This window comes from Lolium rigidum, chromosome 3, assembly GCF_022539505.1.
Source record: "Lolium rigidum isolate FL_2022 chromosome 3, APGP_CSIRO_Lrig_0.1, whole genome shotgun sequence".
Taxonomy (NCBI): Eukaryota; Viridiplantae; Streptophyta; class Magnoliopsida; order Poales; family Poaceae; genus Lolium; species Lolium rigidum.
In genome coordinates, this window is record NC_061510.1 from 67,534,277 (window position 1) to 67,549,409 (window position 15,133).

Below are 15,133 nucleotides of genomic sequence, written 5' to 3' on the forward strand. Positions count from 1 at the left end.
ATCATGGGGCTGGAACTTATCCTCGCCAGCCAGCTAGGTCCATGACCATGCGAGATCTCTTGCCATTCACACTTCCGTTCCCGGCCGCGCGCGGCGTCTCGAACCACCATCTCTCTTCACACTTCCATCTCTTAAAGCAATCGCTCACTGCCAGTACTGTACCGATGGCTGATGCCCGGTGAATTGGTTATCACAGTGGAGGCGTGCATGTCTCAATTTTCTGTCGCCATTATATAAGTAGTCCACCGCAGCACACACCGGCCGGTAGACACACGCAGTGGGCGTTTTCTTTGAGCTCTATCCGTGCTCTTCGGAGCCCACACCCCACGACGTTCCCGCCCGCTTTTTCTTTCGCGCTCTGGCCGGCCGGTATGGGGATAAAGAGGCCGGCGCAATGCGATTGCGCGGCGGCGACGGCGGCTCTGCTTCTTCTCCTCCACCTACAGGGATGCGTCGCGCAGGGGCTCACGCGGGGGAGCTTCCCCGAGGGGTTCGTCTTCGGCACCGCCTCCGCCGCCTACCAGGTAACTTTCGTGACGGGTTCTTGATTTCTTCCTCTGCTCCGCGCGCTTTCCTCGCTAGATTTCGGCAAACCCGGCGGCGGCGCCATTGATTCTTTAGTTCTGGATGCCAAACTGCTTGTTAGTAGAGTTATAGTGCCATGTTAGCATTTCGCTGTTGCTCGGAAACATAGTTAGTTAGAGCATCTCCAGTCGCGTCCCCCAAACCGTCCCCCAAACCGCGCCGGATTGAGCGTTTGGGGGACGTGTTTTGCTCGTGCCGCGTTTGGGGGACGTCGCTCCCCAGCCGCGTCCCCCAAACGCCGCCCCCAAATGAATATTTGTGCAGGAAAATAAAGGTTTTCATTCAATTTTGATTATATATTGCAAAGTTTGAATGAAAACGGCTAGATTTCATCTAAACCTAGGCTACCGACCGCCCGGCGGCGCGTTCGACGGCCCCGCCCGTCGTCGCCTCCCCTACGCCGCAGCTCCTCCTGCGCGCGCCTCCTCTCCTTGCGTTCGGCGGTGGCCGGACGGTGCCGCTCCCGCCGATAGTCCTCCTCCGCCCTCCCTCGCCGGGCCGGCAGGGAGGAGAGCTCGATGGCGCGACGACCTCCGCCTCTTCGCGGGCACGGGCGTCGTCCCGGAGCTTCTTCTCCGACTCGAAGGACTCGACGAGGGCGCGTTGCCGATCGGCCGTCTCGTCCGGGTGCGGGCGTCGTCGTCGGACCGGCCGAACTCGTCGTCGTCGTCGTCGTCGTCCCTCCACCTCGGTCTCCTCCGCCTCGGCCTCTCCTCCATTGGCGCCTCCTCCTCCACATCCGTTGGCGCCTCCATCATCGCCGCCGCATACGCGTCGGCCGCCGCCAATCGCTCCGCCCGCCTCCCCATAGCGCCGTAAGCGCCGACTCCCGCCGTCGACGCTCCTCCGCCGTCGCTCGCTCGCCGGAGCTCGATCGACCCACGCCGCCGGCGCTCGATCGAGTCACGCCGTTCACGGAACAGCGCCGCCGCTCATCGCGCCGGGCGCCGGCGCTCGTCGCCCCATCGCTGCTCCATGTCCTCCCGGAACCGGCGCCGCCGCGCCTCTTGTCCCGTCGAGGCGTCGAACGCCGCAACGGTGTCGCACCGCTCGCTCTCGCCACGCCGCCGCCGCCGCGGCCTCCTCGGCGGCGGAGGCGGCGCGGAGAACGCCGCAAGATCCGCCGCCGCTGCGCCTCACGCCGGCCGGCGGGCCTCCTCCTCGAGCGCCTCCTCGAGTGCCGCACGCCGCCGCCGGCTCGTCAATGGAGGAGACGGCGGTGGAGGGAAGTGGCCATCGCCGGGCGGTTCGCCATTGGTGATGGAGAAGACGGCCGTGGAGCGACGAGGGCCGTGTTTGTTGCCGGCGGGGTGATGGAGGAGACGGCCGTGGAGCGACGAGGGCTGTGTTTGTTGCCGGCGGGGTGTGGTGGCTACCATTGATGAGCCGGGAGACCTTTTATAGACGCCGGCGTCGGGAAGAAAGCGCGGGAACGTACGAGAAGAGGCGGGAAGATCGCGCGGGAACGGGCGGTGGCGTGCGAACGCCGGCGACGCGTGGAGGCCGCGCAGCGACCGACGAGACGTCTCGCCGCCCCTCCGTCGCCATTAAGGCAAAGATGCCGCCGTGTGTCACCGCGCGCGAATAACTTCCGTCGCGAGGTAGGCGACGGTTAGGTTAAAATTAACCGTGCCGCCGACGCGTCGGCCCCGCCACTCCCCGCCTCGCTTGTCGTTGTGTCCGGCGTCCCCGGAGCGTCCCCTGTGGGACGGGGACGGGCTCGGGGCGCCGAACACCGTATCGGGCCGCGCCGGACAAAAAAGGGCTTTGGGGGACGCGGCTGGAACGCTTTTTTTGTCCGGCGCGCCCCAAATCGCTTTGGGGGACGGTTTGGGGGACGTGACTGGAGATGCTCTTAGTTAGTTAGTTACCCGAGGTCACCGCCGCATACTGCTCGGTTAATGGCGTCCAACGCGCGCGATGAGCTCGAAGAGAGTGCGTAGTAGGACTGTAGGAGGAAGAGGGCCGTACCTACCACAGACCATCACCATGAGATGGGAGTCTCAGCTCGAGGCCAAGTGGGGACAAAAAGGCCTGTGATGATTTCTTTCCTCTCTTTCCCTTGGAACGAACAAAGTCGTATTCTTGTCTTGTGCCCTTGGGTCTGCTTTTCGACGGTGGCATTTTGGATCCTTCTTCTCGCCTGCCTACTATCCCTATATTACTCTATCCTCGTACGTACCCGATGTCCATCCACCTCAAGCGTACGTAGCTTTCTCTGTCAACGCGCGTCCACGGCAAAACTGCACAGTGAGTTTTTTTTTTTAAGAGAGTTTCTTCTTATCTGAGGACTGAAAAAGACAGCCTTCTGAAAATACTCGAAGTCTACATTTGTGAATTTAGGCGCCAATAATTGGATATGGAATTAGAATCCTCTAGAAGTGGAATTTGTTTAGTGCTCTTTTAAGTAGTACTCCACTAGCACTTAATCTAAAAAAAAGCAGTACTTCCTTCGTTTCTAAAAATGTTGCTTAACTTTGTCTAGATACGAAGGTATACAAACATGTTATAGTTGCATAAACATTTATATCTTAAAAAAGTTGAGCAGCTGGACATAAAGCTCAAAACTCGATGAGCTAAATGAGCGCTCGTTGGTTTGACTTGTTTACGCTCGGCTCGTTTTCTTAACGAACGGAGCCAAACGTTTTTTTTGCTCGTTAACGTTAATGAGCTAAATAATCAAGCTAACGAGTTTCATGAACTACTTGTTAAACTCGCTAGCAACCAAAAATTGGCAAGTATAGTGATATGTCTTAAGACATGTATACAATCTTAAATAATTTGACTCACTAGATACCATCTCGTGTTCTCATCTTCTCGAACCACCAGCGGCGTGCTCCTTGGTATCGGCGAACCACATCCCCATATGCCCCTTGCTGGCCTGACCTCCCAACTCCTGATGAAGTCATCAAATCTTGTCAACCTACCAGTTTAGCATTTTTGCTGCATATATTCAGTATGTTTGCTCCTTAACGATTTTTACAACCTCTCGCAAGCGCTCATTAGCACTTAACGAGCCGAGCTAAACTTTACTTTTAGCTCATTAAAGTTAACGAGCTTAACGATCACGAGTTTTAATGAACCGATCCTTAACGAGTCGAGCAACTCGTTAATCTAGCCCTAGACGGAGATCTACTAGTGCTACCTATGTGGCACTGTGGCTGTGTGTCACACCAGTAATCACTTTTGCTTATTCCAGAACAGCTTGATGGTTTCGGTGAAGGAGCAGGCACGCATGCTCCACATTATCTGTCCCGAGGACAATGTACTCTCCCCTGCCCTGCCCCAGACCGTCGTCGCGGTAGCTGTGTGTGAACCCTGCCGAAATCAAACCGACCGGAATTTTCAAGGTTCACATGCCGCTGCCGAAGCCAAACTCGCATTCCATTGCCCGCGCGTCCCGCCGGACAGCCACCACATGCCTACACGGCTACACCACGAGCACAGGCTAGTTGGGGCACATGCTGCGCGCGGCCGCCAACCTTCCTTGCTTCAGAGGCAGCAGCACGTTGACTCGTCTGGATCACACACATCTCAAGAACAGGAGTACTTCCTTCAACCCAAGTTAATCGATCCAACTTAAAAATACATTTGTAACGGTCATAGTTACTATAGCTGCGCCAATCAATTTATACCGCTACATCCATCTCAAAGCAGGGTCACGTACATGGCATATGCGCAGCGAGAGGTTCCGATCTTACTGTAAAATCTTTAGCTGTTAGAGCATCTCTAAAAGATGGTGTAAAATAGGACACCAAATTACAACTTCAAGGCACCTCTTTTTGTGTGTGGCCACTTTTATGGGCGCCAAATTTCTTTTTTCAGGTGACGTAAAATATGGCACTTGTGCAATTCCGGGTGATGTAAAATAGGGCACCACACCTAGTGCCCTATATTTCACAATTGCAATCATATATGTGAAACTCCTATCTAAATGATTTAAAACACAAATAAGATCCAAATGTACTTCATATTATATCACACAAAAAATAGTTCAATATCAAGTTCCACACAAATCATTAACTCACGGAGCATCAAAGTTCATCACTAACAACATCAAAGCTAGCGCCTTTGTTGGCCAAACCATGACCACCACTGCTTGGTGAGATCCCGAGGATCATCATGGATATGGAAATCGCGAATCTCATGATAGCACTCCTGTTGGCCTATCAACTCATAGAACCTGTAGTCCATGGTATACCAAAGGATATCTTGATCACAAAACCTCGATGGACCTCTCACAATAGAAGATTAGGCTTGCAAAATCTCGAATGCTCTCCCATAGTGAAACTCAAGTTGTTTCTTACCTTGGGGTTTGGCGAGAGGCTTCACAAATGTAGCCCACCTCGGATAGGTGCCATCCGTAAGGTAGTAACCTTTGTTGTAGGTGTGGTCGTTTGCTATGAGTCATCGGGCATCCCGAAAAAGCATGTGAAATCCACGTCTCCGGATCAGCCACGGCTTCAATAATAAAGGAGTAATTTTCATGTCCTTTGGATTATCCATGCAATCAAAGGAGCCAAGTGCACATGGAAAACCACGGGATTTGCGGATCACCAAAAGTTTAGCCATGTCTTGAGCATTGGGTGCTCTCAAGTACTCCGGACCAAACACCTCAATCATAGCAACAACAGAGCGCTTGACATAATTGATGGCTTGGCTCTCACCCATTGCCAAGTTGCCATCAACAAGATTCGCCGGAATTCCATATGACATCATGCGCAATGTGGCGGTTGCCTTCAGGTAGGTACTATGTCCATGCTCGAAGAAAATGCCATGCAACTTCACAGACTCCACAATGTGCTTGAGCAAATCCGTTTCCAACTGAGGCCGGTGACGAAAGAATCGCTCGGGGTACGCCGGTGAATCCGCAAAATAGTTGAGCGTCAACCAGTTTTGTCCATCAAGCCTAGCCCGCCACAACCTATCACGACCAAAAATAGAACCACCGTGGTTCGGTCGCTTGTTCTTGTGCAATGCAAGAATCATGGCAATGTCTTCTTTCTCCTCAATGTCAAACTCTTCTTCGGACGTCGAATAATCATACAAGCCCGAACTCTTGCTCGAACTCATCTACAATTCAATAATACTTGTGTCAAATTACAACTACAAGAACACAACAAAATTTGGTAAAAAGGAAAAAATCAAATTACCTTTGAGGCGGGGCTTAGGCTACCGAAGGAGGTGGGAGAGGCGGGGCTGGTCCGGAGCGTGATGGTAGAGCGACGGCGGGTCAATCCCCAGTGTCGGCGGGGACGATCGCACGTGGGAGGGACGGGGAAAAAGATAAATCGGCGGTTGGTACGTCGGTTGGTGCCGAAATTTGTTTTGCAGCAGCCCCTGGTGTTGTATATTTACAGCTCCATACATAAATTTTAGGGCGCGTTCAAAAGAAATGTCCCAGTTTTTTTTTGTTGGGGCTCTTTTTGCCTAGTATATGACAACAGGTTTTCATTTTGTTTACATCAAGTGTTGTCGATGCTCTTAGCGATAAACTTGTCTCATGTCGGTTCCTTTCATTTCTGCAGCTTCTTTCATATAAAAAGGAAAACGTGAACTTACAATTCTTGTCTTGTGTAGTACGAGGGGGCGGTGAAGGCTGACGGGAGAGGGCAGACCATCTGGGACAAGTTCGCGCACACCTTTGGTAAGTTCAGTCTTTTGGATCTCACACTCATATCACGGCACTAGTAGCAAGTTTGCCTTCATGACGCGTCTCTGAACATGTCCATGTACCACTCCTAGTTAGTGTTTCTTGTTTGTTGCAAATGCTTTCTTATCCTAAATCGTGGATACCTAGTGGCGCAAACACAAGACCGCAAATGCATATTGTGCACGCGCGCACGGTTGATGCATATCTCCCACCTACCCTCAGCACCCAGCACATACGCATTTCAAGTTTTCAACTAAAGAAGAAACTAGTTCTAGTTAAGAAGAAAGAAATCAGCGCTAATCTAGCCATACCGGATTTAGTTTAGTTTGCTCGTCTATCTATCCTGAAATAGTGGAACGTGTAGTTGAGACTTCAGAGTTATGAATCCTGCCTGAAACAAGTCACAGCCGTAACGTAACGCAGAGGTATTGCCATTTTCCTCTATCTCTTTTTTGCAGGAAAGATCAGTGACTTCAGCAATGCCGATGTGGCCGTGGATCAGTACCACCGTTTCGAGGTGAGCGCACCGTGCTCTCTTCTCAAGATCGAATAGTGACATGTGCATACAGTATTGGGACATTTTCGAAAAAATACAGTATTGGGAGTGACGCTTTGGGATGGCCGTTTTTGTCAGGAGGACATACAGCTCATGGCAGACATGGGGATGGACGCGTATCGCTTCTCCATCGCGTGGGCGAGGATTCTCCCAAGTAGGTGATCTCCAGCTGAAAGCAGCATATTTGTCCATGATTGCTTTCTCTCGCAAAATATGCATATAAACGTGTGTTTATTTTCAATATTTTAGATGGCGTTGGTCAAGTCAACCAGGCCGGCATCGACCACTACAATAAGCTGATCAATGCGCTGCTCGCTAAAGGTGAACGGGTGGAATTGCAAACTTATCTGAATACATAATCCTATCTGCATTTGCAGTTCTGCTTAATTCTGGATAAGCTCATGGATTGGTAGTAGCACTGACTGCACGTCAAAATCATCCAGGGATTCAGCCGTATGTGACCCTCTACCACTGGGACCTCCCTCAGGCCCTGGAAGACAAGTACATCGGGTGGCTAGACAGGCAGATTGTGTGAGTAGAGCACACACAACTCTTAACCTACACTTTCTACATCTTAATATGATCGGCAGATTCATCAGTCACAGTGCATTAGCCATGCATTTCCATGATGATCTAACTCTCTTTTGACGCAGCAACGACTTCGCGGCCTACGCCGAGACGTGCTTCAAGGCGTTCGGCGACCGGGTGAAGCACTGGATCACGGTGAACGAGCCGCACACCATGGCGGTGCAGGGCTACGACGCCGGCCTGCAGGCTCCCGGCCGCTGCTCCGTGCTGTTCCACCTCTACTGCACGCAGGGGAACTCCGGCACCGAGCCCTACATCGTCGCCCACAACATCATCCTCGCCCACGCCGCCGCCGCCAGCATCTACCGGAGCAAGTACAAGGTGATCATCACAAGTCCTGATTGTTTTTCTACAGAAGAGAACGTTCAGATTTATGTATCCTGATGATCATGTCAACTGTCGAAACTGCAGGCTACGCAGAACGGGCAGCTCGGGATGGCGTTCGACGTGATGTGGTTCGAGCCGATGACGAACAGCACGATCGACGTCGAGGCGGCGAAGCGGGGGCAGGAATTCCAGCTCGGGTGGTTCGCCGACCCCTTCTTCTTCGGCGACTACCCGGCAACGATGAGGAAGCGGGTCGGGGAGCGACTGCCGAGGTTCACGCCGCAGGAATCGGCGCTTGTCAAGGGGGCGCTCGACTTCGTGGGGATCAACCACTACACCACCTACTACACCAGGCACAACGACACCAACATCATCGGCCGGCTGTTCAACGACACCCTGGCCGACACCGGGACCCTCAGCCTGCGTGAGTCAAGCTCTCTGAATCTCTTGAGGTTCCTTTGTTTTCCATCCGTGTTGCAAAGATACTGATGTCTTTAGCAATTTGCAGCATTCAGAAACGGGAAAGCGATTGGAGATAGGGTGAGTTTTGCATACACATTCTTACCAAGATGACTTTTTTTTCCTTTTTCGAAATGGTTCCCGATATAACATTAGAAGTTGGACCCTGGCCTGATGTAATGCTCCTACCACGCAGGCGAACTCGATATGGCTGTACATTGTGCCGAGAGGTATGAGAAGCCTGATGAACTATGTAAAGGACAGGTACAACAGACCGCCAGTCTACATCACCGAGAATGGTAAGAGCATCATGTGCCTGGATTCTTATCCTGCTAACTAAACCTCCAGATTTGCACATGAAATCAGTGCTCGATTGGCTACATTACTTCAGATAGAGTCGTGACAGCGTCTATGCGCAATTGCTGATGCAGGGATGGACGACAGCAACAGCCCATTCATTTCCCTCAAGGATGCCCTCAAGGACGCCAAGCGGATCAAGTACCACAACGACTACCTCGCCAATCTAGCTGCCTCTATAAAGTACTGTGCTATGCTACCGCTACCATTTCTGAATCTGTGCAAAATGTACAAGGCTACATTTTGCAACAAAAAGTGTATGATCTGTGCAATGCTTCAGTAAGAACCATCTCACGCGTTTTGCTATGCGGATTGATGCAGGGAGGACGGGTGCGACGTGCGCGGCTACTTCGCGTGGTCTCTGCTGGACAACTGGGAGTGGGCGGCCGGGTACACGTCCAGGTTCGGGCTCTACTTCGTGGACTACAACGATAATCTCAAGCGATACCCCAAGAACTCGGTGCAGTGGTTCAAGAGCCTCCTCAGCTCCAGTTGACACTGGATATCAAGGAAGCAATTGTTTGGGTATTGTTTTATTCTCGTGCAGTGCCACGGAATGTCTTTGCTGTCGTTAAGTGTGTAATGTTCGTAACATTGGGTTAAGGTGCAACAGGCGTCAAGTGTTTCAGAATTAGAAGGTGCCCTCTTTCTGAATTGTATAGCTTCTTCTACCTGTGGTGATTTGTGAACGTTCTCTTTATAAATATATATAGGCACAAAGGCAGACTTGTACCAAGGCCCTAGCGAGGATTTTGGAGGCAAAAGCGTTGATGTTGGTTGGAGATCGAGAAGGCTTCAGAGTGATGCCTAGGTCCTAGCCATCTTCAGCTAACGTATATTGTTTTGAAGCTTCCGTCAGTAGTGTTCGTTGACTAGACAGTTTGGGTGTTCTTTGGTGTAAGCTTCTTATAAGGACATGTCCAATGGTGAGCGTTAATGGAGACGCTTGAGCAAAGGAAATCAGAAAATTTAATCCTAGCGCCTCATTAAGAGTCAACGGCTCCAACGCAGCCTCCAATTTGAGGCGCTTTTTCCTCTGTAACGGCTGGATCCGATTTGTACTACACATGCCTAAGCGTCCGCCGCAACTCTTTGCGTCGATGGTTATAATTAAGAGCTTGCCTGCAGAAATTGTATGATGCAATTGTCGCCCGGGTGGGATTAAATTTCTGGCGTCTATATGTAAGCGTCCACGTTGTACATGCCCTAAGTCTTTCTCTGGAGGCGACTGTTAAAACTTGAATGCTGCAAGTTTGAATGGTTTCAGAAACGGAACCGGTGCTGGGCCCTTTTCTTCTACTCCGTAAAAGACTTGTACCAAGGTATAGAAATATTATTCTGCGACTACAAAACTAACATGCTGAAACCATTTCGCACCAAACATCTATAAGAACACACACCTTCAACCAACCTGAGACAAGAAAGGCTCAATCCAATAGAGATGTCTAACAATTTTTGCACTTCTCAGAGGCAATAAGGATACCACCGCCAGACAACACAATTAAGGTGCACCGCAAACCACAATACCTCACGGAGATGTGCACAGGTTGCATCACCTTGACCAGTGCTTGACCAGTGCCAACTGGTCATCTCCCACAACATGTTAATACGTGATTACAGAAATGTACAACACAAACTGAGAATATAAATAAAGCTTCGGCGAACAAATCATGAGGACAAGTACATTGCAAAGTTGCCAGAAGATAACATCCAAGCTAACAGCTACCATCTTTACATAAGCAGCTTTCATTTAATTATTTGCCGAAAGAGAAATAATATCGTAACACAAGATGGAAGAGTGAGTCATGACAGATTCATCATCATCACAAAACAACGGATGGCCACCCAAGTATGCCACGTCAGTCGAATTTGCCTATCATTATTGACAGCTTTGTGGGTTTTGGAAAAGAAGGGCAAGGAAAACAAAGACTCAAAAAATTCCTCCACTTCTGCACACAATATGTGCGTGGATGTGGCCTTGACATACTGGTGCCAAAAAAGCAATTATCTTGCCTTTAGAGACTGTAAACATGGTACACCGCTAGATGAATCTAGTAACGGAGCATGTAGGTCCTGCGCCTGAACCAGTTGTAATCTGGCAGAGACTGAATTGGTCCCATGGCAGCGATGGCAACATCCTGAAAGAAAACAGGCAGTAAGACAATGAACATCGGTTTAATGCCTTACCCATATGGCTGCCCATACATACTCAGGGAACAAAATAGAATATACAGAATGTGTCTTCTCAAGTTGTTTATACCGCAATGAGAGGGTTATTTGTATAGACACAAAATGAAAACAATATACTCCTATGATTAGAGGTCAGCCAGTAACAAGACAGGCATGAAGATTATTATCACTTGGAAGGTGGTGATAAGCAGGAGACAATCTAAGACTAGGTGACAAAAACTTTGGCACCATTTAGTATTTTACAGCACATTCTGCCATAACCCAACACCAGAAAATAGTCGAAATTATACCAAATAAAATAAGGCAAGCTGGCAGAACACGGTACCTGGTCAAAGATGAAGCGGTTTGCAACACGCCTGATAGTGCTGGGATCAACTGCATCTATTCTTGCGAAAAGCTCAGGAATGGGAATTCTACGGCCGTAGATGAGTAGCTGCCAAAACAGAAGAACAAAGATAAGTTCCAGAGGACAAGTGCACCAGAATATAACATGACATTACACAATATATGGCTCCAATACCTGGCGTCCAATATCCTCAACAACAGCAGTGGAACCATCAAGATGGAGTTGGATGGAGGATTTCAGCTGAAAGTTTGACCAAAGCAATGATATCGTCAGAAAACAGATAATGAAGTTCATAGACAGATACATATGTTCGAACGCAACAATCATCCAGCAACAGAATATGACAAGACACCACACAACATGATTCCTAACTAAGTACACGAAAGGTACATGAAAGGAAATATGCTACAATACCCTTAGTAAGCCATAGGAAATACTACACCACACAACCAAAATAAAATTCGTTGAGAGAAAAACCTGATTGCGTGCACGAATAACATCATCTTCAGTAACCCTGTATGATAATTTGCTCATCTCTTGCATAATTGCAAAAGCCAAATCATCCAAGCAATCAGCCTACAAAGCATGGTCAAAGAACAGCATCAGGCAAAGAAAAGCACGACACGTCCTTTATACCACGAGAACATGTTCACCAAATAATGGTCAGCATTCAATATTTAATATACAGTAAAATCAACAGATGCATATTATTTGCTCGCATTTAACTGAAAATGGTAACCTATTCACATGGAGCTTCCATCAAATTATCGACAGATTTGAACCTTGAGAGTTCACATTTCCGCTTAAAAATAGATTACATTTCTGTGTGGGGGCAAAATAAAAATACAAGATGTACTTTTTTAAACAGCATAAAGGCAAAGTCAGCAGAAATGAATTTCATTACGTCACATCTGAGAGAAAATACAGAATCAAATTTCACTTTTTTCTCTGGGTGCAACTATATTTCGTTTGAGTGTAAAAAAGGACCCCTACACAATAGACCAAATAGCCAAAACGTAAAATGTGATAGGAAGTCACAAACAAGCGGAAGTTGGATTGTAACAGAAGCAAAACAGCAATATGGCACATGACAAATCCCAAAATAATCCACTGCTAGAACTTAGGCATGTTCACATCCTTTCATAGGTACTGTACAACTATTGTAGTCATGGGTACAGGTTCGCATGACTAAGGGTTTACATCTGAGGCGTACGTCACTATGAAAAATAGATACACTGAAGAAATTTTGCACTTTAATTAGAAAAGATAAAATACAAGACTGACCTTAGCAACAGCATAGACACCAAACAGGCCTGTTTCCTTGTAGTTTGTGTTGAATGCCATTATGCTCTCAGCTATTTCATTGATCGCTACTCTCTGTACAAGCTCCGAACTGTACCAATCAAGCAGGATAGCAGAATGAGAAAATGATCAGTGGATTGCCTTTAAAATCATATTTGGAAAAAGGGGCTTGGTATACATAACGAAAATGACAAGCTGTAAGAAGGTACAAAAGGGAAGGAACACCGACCCCATGTGCTTCCCTCCTCCAGCACTCTTGTTCCACGAACCAAGCATAGTTTGCATAACCATTAGTGCAATAGAATCGGGGTCTGTCCAGGATGCACCATTGAAGGCAACAGCAAATTGAGCGAGGGGCATGTCATCATCAATGATTCGAACCTATTGAGTAGAATAAAATAATCAATGATTTGAACAGCTCAGGTAAATCTAGTGTATGGGGATGTCATCATCAATGATTTGAACCTATAGAGTAGCATAAAATAGTCAATGATTTGAACAGCACGGGTAAATCTAGAGTAAAGTGCAAACCTCAGAACCGGTAAAAGTGGCTGGCTCCTTAGCAACCAACATGCCAGTTGTGGTAGGGTCAGTTGGCAGCTTGTTAAACAACTCCTTTGCCTGTTGTACAATATCCTCATGCTTAACATTACCAGCAGCAGTAATAACCTGAAAACACGCAAGAGTGTGTGTTATTTACAAATAGTAGACTCCATCATACTGCAGTACTAGCAATAAGATGAAGAGATAAAATTCCAGGAGCATGACAATCACAGATTTGTAATGTTCAATACCACTCTAGAAGCCGTGTAATGCTTTTTGATGTAATCTTCGAGACTCTGTTTGGTGATAGACTTGACATCATCAGCAGAACCCAAGATTGTTCTGCCAAGAGAAGTATACTGGAAGGCAGTTGCATGAAGATGATCGAATATAACTTCCTCTGATTGTCCCTCAACCTGCATAACATTGGAAAAGTCAGAAAATCATGTTGATTCAAGATAGCACAAGATATAAATTAGCAGCATCTCCAAAACGTTGCAGTTGAGGTTCACAGCTTCACATGCCTAACAATAACTTAAAATATGAAAACATAAGTTTGTAAAAAGCACAGCAGCACATAAAACGTGTATGCCCATAAACCCAAGGATTAAGTGAAGTTATGTGCATCCATTCAGTACTTCTCTTTTTTGAGAAGGATTGTTGCATGTACAGCTTGGTCCATTTTAAATTTCTTGCGATCATGCATCATTCTACTCTACTTTCACACGCATACAAATATTCATTTTTCCTAAAAACACTTCTTATCCAGAACAGTTTGATATGCATATGCAAATTTTTCCTGCAGTTCCAAGTTCTAAGTCTCGACCAGCCTTGATACAGCTAGAACAATGCCTAATACTAGGAGAATTGGGCCTCTGTAAATTGGTTCTTATTTTCTGAGAGAACATATTTGGCGAATTTAAGAAAACGGCTGTTCCCTAAAAGCATCCAGTATTCGTCTTCTCCTAAAGAGTTATCAAAACTTATTCTAATACTCAATTTGCCTAGACTTGCTCTAAGTACCGATCTGCAGCTGTCTTCTTAAAAATAGCCTTTCATAACAATTCCTAACACTAAGAGAACAAGTCTTGTTAATTAATTCTTACTGTCTAAGAGAACTCTATGGATTAGTCATCAAGAGCATAACAATGAATAATAAATAGGTATTCAACAAACGCTAGGGAACACATGATGCATCACACCTAAGGGAGGTTACGCAAATGCACATCTAATCAGATCCTTACTGCAATGGAGAAGTGATTAAATCAAGCAGACATATATGTACCAGGGAACTAACCTCCTGCATCTCTCGGAGGATTACACTCCGCTCTCTCTTGATGCATTCGTCATCAAGTTTAGAGTTCTGCAGAATGTCGGCGAGGATACTCATCGCGCGCGGGACGTCCTTGTCGAGCACCTTGGCGTAGTAGGTGGTCTGCTCCCGCGAGGTGTATGCGTTGAGGTGGCCCCCGATATCCTCGATCTCCTTCTCGAGCTGGCCCGCGCTGCGCGTGCCGGTGCCCTTGAAGAGCATGTGCTCGACGAAATGGGCGACCCCGGCGGCCTCGTCCGCCTCGTACCTGCTCCCCGCGTCGATCCAGACGCCGACGGTGGCGGTGCGCGCGGCGAGGTTGGACTCGGTGGCGACGCGCAGGCCGTTCTCGAGCGTGGTGACGCGGGTCGCGGGCGCCGCGAGGATGGCCGAGTGGTCGGCGTGGGCCGGCACGGGGCTGGCGTAGCGGAGGAAGCGCGGGTCCGGGTGCTCGAGCCGGCGCACGCGCGCGTTGACGGCCTCGGAGATCCGGTCGTACGGCATCGTCGGGGCGCGGAGCGGGGCCGCGTCCGGGGCGATGGCGCCGGGGGCCGCGGCGACGGCCGTGGAGGCCTCGCGCGTGGTCCCGGCCGCGGAGGCCGCCGCGGCGGAGCGGCGGCGCAGCGCGGCCGAGAGGATTCGGCGGAACGCCATCGGGGGGATCTGGGAGGTGGTCTCGCCGGCGGCGGCGGGGGTGGAGATCTGGCAGTGCTAGGGTTTGTGGTGGGATGGATCGGGGAGGAGGAGATGGGGAGAGAAATAGAGAAGGGCGTGGACGACGCCTGCCAAGTGGGGAGAGGCGCTGGGTGCTCCTAGCTTACCTTGCGGAGGGCCCACAAGCCAGTGACACAAAGGTTTTTTTTCAGAGAACTAGGCTTTTTTTTTCGATAAAGCAGAGAAAGTAGCTGGACATGG

The 15,133-nt window shown here is 48.9% G+C and overlaps 2 protein-coding genes across 2 annotated transcripts; one reads left to right on the forward strand and one right to left on the reverse strand.

Moving 5' to 3' along the window:
• The first annotated feature begins 371 nt into the window (after positions 1-371).
• LOC124696583 (beta-glucosidase 6-like) lies at positions 372-9,239 on the forward strand. The gene is made up of 12 exons (XM_047229291.1): positions 372-524; positions 6,166-6,232; positions 6,697-6,755; positions 6,873-6,948; positions 7,044-7,115; positions 7,238-7,325; positions 7,448-7,703; positions 7,794-8,133; positions 8,218-8,249; positions 8,365-8,467; positions 8,600-8,708; positions 8,847-9,239. The coding sequence occupies exons 1-12, from the start codon at positions 372-374 to the stop codon at positions 9,019-9,021; spliced, it is 1,530 nt and encodes a 509-aa protein (XP_047085247.1). The 3' UTR covers positions 9,022-9,239.
• A 1,016-nt stretch (positions 9,240-10,255) lies between these two features.
• On the reverse strand, positions 10,256-14,912 carry LOC124701739 (probable mitochondrial-processing peptidase subunit beta, mitochondrial). The gene is made up of 9 exons (XM_047233832.1): positions 14,204-14,912; positions 13,158-13,322; positions 12,895-13,032; positions 12,593-12,744; positions 12,346-12,454; positions 11,539-11,637; positions 11,236-11,301; positions 11,041-11,148; positions 10,256-10,663 (listed from the first exon to the last, which is right to left on the reverse strand). Exons 1-9 carry the CDS (start codon positions 14,870-14,872, stop codon positions 10,577-10,579), a joined length of 1,593 nt encoding a protein of 530 aa, XP_047089788.1. The 5' UTR covers positions 14,873-14,912; the 3' UTR covers positions 10,256-10,576.
• Positions 14,913-15,133: the final 221 nt, after the last annotated feature.

Excerpts from the sequence above, each read along its gene's own strand:
- LOC124696583 (XM_047229291.1), top strand. The coding sequence starts at position 372 with ATGGGGATAAAGAGGCCGGCGCAATGCGATTGCGCGGCGGCGACGGCG. Across the intron at positions 7,704-7,793 it reads TCTACCGGAGCAAGTACAAG|GCTACGCAGAACGGGCAGCT; the intron begins GTGATCATCACA and ends TCGAAACTGCAG. Across the intron at positions 8,134-8,217 it reads CACCGGGACCCTCAGCCTGC|CATTCAGAAACGGGAAAGCG; the intron begins GTGAGTCAAGCT and ends AGCAATTTGCAG.
- LOC124701739 (XM_047233832.1), bottom strand. The coding sequence starts at position 14,872 with ATGGCGTTCCGCCGAATCCTCTCGGCCGCGCTGCGCCGCCGCTCCGCC. Across the intron at positions 12,455-12,592 it reads GGAGGAGGGAAGCACATGGG|TTCGGAGCTTGTACAGAGAG; the intron begins GTCGGTGTTCCT and ends TGATTGGTACAG. Across the intron at positions 10,664-11,040 it reads ACCGCTTCATCTTTGACCAG|GATGTTGCCATCGCTGCCAT; the intron begins GTACCGTGTTCT and ends GTTTTCTTTCAG.